This window comes from Sinocyclocheilus rhinocerous, unplaced genomic scaffold (genome assembly GCF_001515625.1).
Source record: "Sinocyclocheilus rhinocerous isolate Xijiao unplaced genomic scaffold, SAMN03320098_v1.1 scaffold173, whole genome shotgun sequence".
Lineage (NCBI taxonomy): Eukaryota > Metazoa > Chordata > Actinopteri > Cypriniformes > Cyprinidae > Sinocyclocheilus > Sinocyclocheilus rhinocerous.
In genome coordinates this window covers 254,487-263,607 of record NW_015645056.1, presented here as the reverse complement: position 1 = coordinate 263,607, position 9,121 = coordinate 254,487, and the positions used below count along the sequence as shown (strand labels likewise).

The 9,121-nt window shown below is 37.0% G+C and overlaps 1 protein-coding gene across 1 annotated transcript in view; it reads right to left on the bottom strand.

Annotated features, from left to right (window-relative positions):
* The window catches only part of slc22a23 (solute carrier family 22 member 23), a 53,155-nt gene extending 44,034 nt beyond the window's left edge, over window positions 1–9,121 (bottom strand). Inside the window, exon 1 of the mRNA XM_016508264.1 lies at window positions 8,637–9,121. Within this exon, the coding sequence (XP_016363750.1) occupies window positions 8,637–9,053 (417 nt within the window). The 5' untranslated portion in view covers window positions 9,054–9,121. The remainder of the gene's footprint in view (window positions 1–8,636) is intronic.

Below are 9,121 nucleotides of genomic sequence, written 5' to 3'. Positions count from 1 at the left end.
ACGCAACGCGTAAAAAGACTGTATAAGTCATTATAATCAGTAATTATGCCCCCATGTTTTTGTCTCGTCGCACTGGGACACAGCATCACAATATGATAAGGGGTGTAACATTTCCGTCACACGCTTGAGGAATTCGTCCAATCACAACGCACTGGATAGCTGGCCAATCAGAGCACACCTTGCTTTTCAGACCGATGAGCTTTGTAAAAATCGCCAAAAGGCGGGGCATAGAGGAGAAACAATAATGTACAGTATGTGGAAAATAATGTGTTTTTTGAACCTTAAACCACATAAACACATTTCATTACAACAAATACACAAAATAATGTTCTTTTTAGTAACATCATATGTATGTACCAAGTGTGCATGGGTAAATTATTTAATGTATCTTTTTTAGTATCTGCACAACAAGTTTCATTGTACATGTGCAATGCCGATAAAATCATTATATTCTATACTATAGTCTATAGGCAGACTTCAGCTATAAAAAGGATAACTTTTGGGTGGGTAATATTAACTGATCTCCTATTAAGATAGTAGTATTTGTGAGATTACCAATATGGTGGTGCAGTATGACATTATCAGCAATCCAATACTTCATTATAGATCAGTGATTATGCCATAAACCTTATTTCACCATTATTTCCCTCACATCCACCCAATAGCACAGTAGTTTTGCATGGACAAGCAATATTCATATCTTCTTCAGAAAATGTAAAAATCTAGTTTGACGTGCTGTTTTAATTGAGTAATTTCAATATTTAAGCAACTTCTGGAACAAGGTTTTAGGCTAGTTTGTGACGAAAAAGTACAAAACCAATGAAAAAAATAATTTAATTTAAATAATAATTAATAAATTGTTTTAATAAATTCTAAAATATATAAAATCAATTGCGTATGTGTGATAAATGTAAATCCAAATTGTACATCCTGAATACATAGTTTTAGGTCACGTCCACTTTATTTTTATATAGCACTTTAGGCAATATAGATTGTGTCAAAGCACAAAGTCTGAATATATATGCAAATTTGAATATACACCAAATTTATAATCATACATTTGAATACAAATCTATTTTTTGAACAAGCATATTTCTCCATATTTGACTAAACTGCTTGGTGTAAGTGGCGAGATTTTGTTTTAAGCCATGACATAATCAGTAGTAGCCTTGTGCATTAAAGCTTTTATTCCAGTTTATTACTTGCCACAGTTTGGAAAGGACAGATGTTTCAAAATGGCAGATTATGTGGAATTTTCTTTAGAACACCTAAATCTGTGCATGCACCTTAAAACATCTTGAGGACCAGGACACACACACACAGAGTTTCTAGACAAAGGGTGACCAGTCGTGCTCCTGAAGAGTTCAGCTCCAACTGAAGGTTTCTAGCAGAGGTCCTAAAGACCTTAGCTGGGTTCAGTAAAATCAAAATGTAAAGGTTAGGCCTCAAGTTTCCTTTGCTGACTTAAGTTGAAAATATATTACGCTCTAGAAGTAATTTAATCAAACAGCTGCGAATATGAAATTCGATTTTGGCAACACTGACAGCATCTTTGCTCCTATTATCCAAACAACTTATTTAATTCCATATAATATACTTGATTGCACAATCATTTATGGGCCTGTGAGTTATGGATGTCTTGAATGTTACACTCAGTTCATTATTATTTTCAGTAAAAGAAAAACAAGCTTCAGGTACAGTAGATCAGCAGCACCTACCGTATTTTTATCATACACTGATAGACAGTAAAAATGGCTCCTATAACAAGATTAATCAGCTTCATCAAAAATGTGTAGCAGTAACATTCATCAAGATGATTGGTTCATGAGACCAATTTTATCATATTTACTCTCTTGCTTTTGAATCAAAACCCTTCAGGCCTGATCCTGACCTTGTCATCAGAATGCAACACTAGAGCCAAATGTGCACGACTCTCAGTGATGATACTCTCCTATTCATTTCACCTCATCTTATTAAAATAAAAGCCTGTGGGGCCTCCAATGCAATTAGAATAGTCCTCAAAATCTGAAAGGGCTCTCCCGATGGAAAATGGCTTTCAGAGGCTGTCTGAGGAGATCAGAGAAGAAGAACAAGCATTATTTTTCAGGGACTTTTCCGACTTGCTCAACTCGATCAGAGAGACTCAGGGCAGAAGACTACAGTCAACCATTCAAATCAATAATTTCTTTGCTTGCTTGTTTGGGGTCATTATCATGCCTTACAGTTGCCATCAGCTTCTTTTCTCCCAGTGTGACATTTGAAACTGTGACCAAACAAGTCAAAATCGGTCTCATCTGCATGGTGCAAATCGTCCCAGAGGTCCTGCTTCTCTTCAGGGACGTGCCAGGATTGACTGTGAGGTCGACTGAGAGTTTAATGTTGTGCATTTAATTATGGTGCAAATGCAGACCGAGTTGCTGAGTTTGCTGATAGCTTGCTGTACTTTAGTGCAGTGGTTCCCAACCCTGGTCCTGGAGGCACCCCAACAACACTGCACGTTTTGCATGTCTCCTTAATCAAACACACCTGATTCAGGTCATCAGCTCATTAGTAGAGACTTCAAGACGTGAAATTTGTGTCAGAGAAAGGAGACATGCAAAATGTGCAGTGTTGGGGTGCCTCCAGGACCAGTGTTGGGAACCACTGCTTTAGTGTATTAACAGTCAGCATGGTAAAACCCCTCTAGAGTTATTTTATTATTAATCTATCTCATTGACCTAATGAGACTTTGTGAGGCATCATGATCTTTGCATGATGGTACAGTACTATCAGTGTTGGGTAGATTACTTACAAATTGTAGTCTGTTACTGATTCCAAATTACATGACAAAAATTGTAGTTAGTAAAGTAATCCATTACATTACACATTTCCGGTATTACAATCAGACTACTTTGAGATTACGTTTGACCTAACTTTATAAATCACATTGATTTAATAGGATAATCTTGTATGATACTGATATTAAAATACAAAGAGAAAGAATATAATATATTCCATTCATTGTTATTAACAACACAAAGTGCACTAAACATTATATTACATCAAAGTTTCCCAAACTGGGGTTCGTGAAGAAACTGCAGCGGGTTTGTGAGTTTAATTAAAAGCTAATAATTAAATTATACAAATGTTAAATTAAAATTAATCTTTTTTTTTTAAATTACAACAATCAAAATAAAACACTTAATAAAAATATGAAATATTATTCCTGTTTACCTGCATGTCATGTGACCTTGTGTATAATATGTAATCTTGTATTCAATAAAACTGTAGTCTGATTATGAGCATTTTAAAATGTAATATAAGCTAATTACAAACACTTAATTTTTGGAACCTGGTTACGTAATACAGATTACATGCAAGCGGTTAATATACAGCGCTGGGTACTATGAGCTTTGGTGCTTAGAACTAAACCAAACCATGTTACTGAGGTGAATGAATAATTTGCGCCTTATTCTAATGTTAAGCACTTGATGTATATGCAGGGTTGTACTAACTTTCCCCACACGAGATTTGACCTTTCTGTTTAAGTTGTACAAATCATTACCAAAATGCACAACCATTAGAATAGAAAATATGAATGCAAGGCACAATAATAAATTGTTGCCAAAAGCAATTGTACATCAGCAGTTAGAGTATAGGATCACTATGGTAAGACCTATCAATTTTTTTTTTCAAAAAATGGCACAATACCACAAATATGTACCAACATCTGAGACACTTTTCTTCAATATCGCACAGCCCTAGACACCACCATAAAAACCTATATGATCAGCGTATGACAACAAACTATGTCAAAAAACAAACAAAAGCACACCTCAAAGCCAACCTAACTGAACAAATATTGATCATTCCGGCATTTGCGAGCATCACGTCTTCTGAGAGGAGCTCAAAACTGCACAAGGAAATAACCGACGCGATATGCAAATATATGGTGCCAGCAGATACCGTCAGTAAAGTCGACAAAAAACACCAATAGCCATCACACATGAATCTTTCACCAGTTGCTATTCACGAAAAGGATGAGAAATGCAAAGCACGCATTGAATTAGAGCTAAAGCAGGTGAAATACTACGCCAATCACGCATATGAGGTCAATAACGAATCCGCACACGAGTTGCAGCATGCAGCTTCTTATTAATGAGATGCCTGCAAACAGCTCACTTTCCCCGAAGATCACACTGACAGGAGAAAACCTGTCTCAAGGTTCGAAAGAAGAAGCTTTAGCGGCCTGGCTGGGGAATTTGTGGGGAGCAGTGCATGTCTTCACCAGAAACAATGGCTCAAATACAGTGAAGACTCGCTTTGAGCAGATGTACGAGATTTATAATAGCTTAGATTATTTTAAAAAGAAAGTTTAAATGAGAAACATTTAAGTGTCTACAGGTGTCACATGCATTATTTATTTGTACTACTAGTTATTTTTAAGTGCAATGAGATTCATAACTATTTAAATAACAGACTTAGTCAAATTGTTCAGGTGATAGACTGGTTTTTGTCTGAGGTTCTGTTAGCTGACTGTAAAACATAAGACCTGGTGCCACAAAGGCATGACACACACTGTAAGATATTGGGTCATTTCAGGACTTCATAGATGCCCTTTCCAGCAAAGACTACTGTATGTCAGTGTTTCCTACCTGAAACTAATTCTTCATCTACTGAACACAAAGAAACTGACTGGAAGATGAGGACACTGAACTGACAAAAACTATAAAATCCAAATACATCAACAAATACTTATTCAAATAACCATATATATATATGACACAAGATAGTTATAGAAGTTCACAGAACTGACTCAGCAACAGCTGAGTAAAACTGTTTCATCTGAGCATGTGGCACTTTAAGCATCATCGTATCGCATATCGAATATTGCATTATTTAATGAGTTATCGCATATCGCATTTTTCTTCAATATCGCACAGCCCTAGACACCACCATAAAAACCTATATGATCAGCGTATGACAACAAACTATGTCAAAAAACAAACAAAAGAACACCTCAAAGCCAACCTAACTGAACAAATATTGATCATTCCGGCATTTGCGAGCATCACGTCTTCTGAGAGGAGCTCAAAACTGCACAAGGAAATAACCGACGCGATATGCAAATATATGGTGCCAGCAGATACCGTCAGTAAAGTCGACAAAAAACACCAATAGCCATCACACATGAATCTTTCACCAGTTGCTATCCACGAAAAGCATGAGAAATGCAAAGCACGCATTGAATTAGAGCTAAAGCAGGTGAAATACTACGCCAATCACGCATATGAGGTCAATAACGAATCCGCACACGAGTTGCAGCATGCAGCTTCTTATTAATGAGATGCCTGCAAACAGCTCACTTTCCCCGAAGATCACACTGACAGGAGAAAACCTGTCTCAAGGTTCGAAAGAAGAAGCTTTAGCGGCCTGGCTGGGGAATTTGTGGGGAGCAGTGCATGTCTTCACCAGAAACAATGGCTCAAATACAGTGAAGACTCGCTTTGAGCAGATGTACGAGATTTATAATAGCTTAGATTATTTTAAAAAGAAAGTTTAAATGAGAAACATTTAAGTGTCTACAGGTGTCACATGCATTATTTATTTGTACTACTAGTTATTTTTAAGTGCAATGAGATTCATAACTATTTAAATAACAGACTTAGTCAAATTGTTCAGGTGATAGACTGGTTTTTGTCTGAGGTTCTGTTAGCTGACTGTAAAACATAAGACCTGGTGCCACAAAGGCATGACACACACTGTAAGATATTGGGTCATTTCAGGACTTCATAGATGCCCTTTCCAGCAAAGACTACTGTATGTCAGTGTTTCCTACCTGAAACTAATTCTTCATCTACTGAACACAAAGAAACTGACTGTGGAAGATGAGGACACTGAACTGACAAAAACTATAAAATCCAAATACATCAACAAATACTTATTCAAGATTCAATGCTGTGTTGCCTAAATTCACCTAAAATTATTGTTTTTTTATTCTTTTTTATTTATTTAAACAAATATTATACAACTTTATTATCTCCGATTTATTGGCTTATTTTAAGTTTGAGGTCAATAAGATTTTTTTTTTAATACATTAATTCTTTTATACAAGGATGCATTAAACTGATCAACAGTGACAATATATTTTTTAAAAATCTTTAAAATAAATGCTGTTCTCACAACATCGACACTGGTACTAAACGGAATTAAAACTAAGTCTGAGGTTCTGTTAGCTGACTGTAAAACATAAGACCTGGTGCCACAAAGGCATGACACACACTGTAAGATATTGGGTCATTTCAGGACTTCATAGATGCCCTTTCCAGCAAAGACTACTGTATGTCAGTGTTTCCTACCTGAAACTAATTCTTCATCTACTGAACACAAAGAAACTGACTGGAAGATGAGGACACTGAACTGACAAAAACTATAAAATCCAAATACATCAACAAATACTTATTCAAGATTCAATGCTGTGTTGCCTAAATTCACCTAAAATTATTGTTTTTTTATTCTTTTTTATTTATTTAAACAAATATTATACAACTTTATTATCTCCGATTTATTGGCTTATTTTAAGTGTGAGGTCAATAAGATTTTTTTTTTAATACATTAATTCTTTTATACAAGGATGCATTAAACTGATCAACAGTGACAATATATTTTTAAAAATCTTTAAAATAAATGCTGTTCTCACAACATCGACACTGGTACTAAACTGAATTAAAACTAAATTAAACTGACGTGAAATGTATGAACTTTGCTGCCTTTTGCAGAACTGTTTCACAGCTTCCACCAAAATATTAAGCAGCACAACTGTATTCAACATTGAGAATAATCAGAAATGTTTCTTGAGCAGCAAATCAGAATGATTTCTGAAGATCATGTGACACTGAAGACTGGCGTAATGATGCTGAAAATTCAGCTTTGACCACAGGAATAAATTACAGTTTAACAGATATTCACTTTGAAAACAGATATTTTAAATTGTAATAATATTGTACAATATTACCATTTTTACTGTATTTCTGTGATCAAATAAAGGCATCCTTGGTGAGCATAAGACTTTTGAATGGCCCCAAAATTGTGGTAGCATGCCTCTACCTGTATGACTTTGATTTAAAGGATTAGATAAGAAAAGGACACAGTTATTATTTACTCGAGACTTCAGACATGAATGCATTTAGTTCAGAGGCTCTCAACCCTGTTCCCAAAGCACCTCAACAGTGCTCATTTTGTAGTTAAGAGTTCATTACAAGTGAGCTAATAAAATGCCAGCTCAAATTAATATACCATGTCCAATTATTTACTTACTGTATGTAGCAAGTGGATGTATTAAAAAAAAAAAAACAGGATAAATGCACAACATAAACGTGACAGAGTGATTAGAACCCCGACACAAACCTAAAAAAAAATGGCACGCTGGACATTATGCCTTACTTGGTATAGAAGGTGATATTAAAGAAACCATTTTTTTGCTCCATGCAGCAACCATAAATTACACCTCCAAATTGATCATATGGACAACAGTTTCAATAAATAAATAGAAACGATAGCTCAATTTTGATTGCTGGAAATGCATGCCAACACAGTTACAGGATTTCCTTTCAGAGAGAACAGCAAAGCCATGGGTAAATTGATGCTTTCGTACAAGTTTGCTGATTCACTCACTCTCATGGCAGGCTCTGTGCACTGCATACAGGTCTGTGGGTCTTTTTCAAATTATGCAAATATGGAATAAAGTAGCACTTAATCTGCCTCTCTGCTTGTACATGATACATCACGTCATAACACGAGCATCTAGACAGAGAAAACAAGATGAAGATTTCAGTCTTACAGCACATTTGATGAAGACTCCTTGACCATAGCTGTTATTAATAGGGAATCTTCCTCCAGTTACCAGATTAGCAGGGAAGCACATAATGTGGCACTAATATGATCAACTCAAAAGGCCTGCGGTGGCTTTCTCTCATCTCTGTAGGCTGCTCAGAATTACTGTGTAATCCTCAGAGTTTGCTGAGCCATATTCACTATTGCACAATGCACCGACAGGCTAATGGAGGCCGAAGGGCAGGACGCAGATGGTTAAAAGGGTGCTGTTGGTTTTTTTTTCAGAGCGGTTATGTCATCTGGTCAGCATGAGGGAACCCAGTGACATGACACCCCGTGATGGCTGGCACCTTGTCAGCTGTTGATGCAGATGACTCATATTCGTCTCAGTCAGCAATGCCATTCTCTGAACAGAGAGTCGGTCCTTTGCGCTGTAATGCAGGCCCCTGGATGCCTTGCAAACAAACTCACCTTTCCACATGCATTCATGTGGGTACTCTGATGGAAATGGCAAAAATGTGTGAAATGCAACTGCATGCTTGTCTACTACACAAGTCCATTACGAAAATTAACCATGGTTTTATTATTGTAAAAGTGTAGTAGCATGGTTTTTTTGGGGCGCATTTATTATTACCATTTACTACAAATACCATGGTTAAACTATGGTTAGTGTAGCAAGATCATAGTAACCATGTTTTTTGGTTTTATTTGTAGTAAAACCATAAGGGGAGCTTGAAACTGCCTGCCAGCCCAATGCTCAAGTTTATCCCTGAGAAACTGAGGGCAAACTGAGTTTGTGAACACACACACACACACACACTTACCTTTGTGACAACATTTTGCTCTAGTCCGATTTCCAGTTCGCATCGCGACTGCGTACAGATGCATTGTGATGACGCATTAGCGGAGTTGCTTGCATTATTGAGGTTGATATTTAATATCGCCTGCGTAACATTGAGTGAAGGATCGCTGTTATTCCGCTGCACTTGCGCACAAGTCTTTGGCTCAGCCAGGAGAAAATTGTCCGAAAATTGGCTGAAGCCAATGAAAATGGCCGGGATCCATGTTAAAACGATCAGCTGTTTCTGAAATCTCCCGAAGCCGCCCACGCTCGGCAAAACGCCGCAGTCGATCCGCGAGAGTAAATCGGGCGATTTATTCGTCTCGGGGGTAACGAAGCCGTTCTCCGGTGGATGAGGCTCGATGTCCAGCTGAGACACGGCCATCACCGTCTCGCACATACCGCAGCCCGGTTCGCTAATGCGTCAGAACCGCGCACAATCCCGTTTACACTGGATGCACAAAAAAA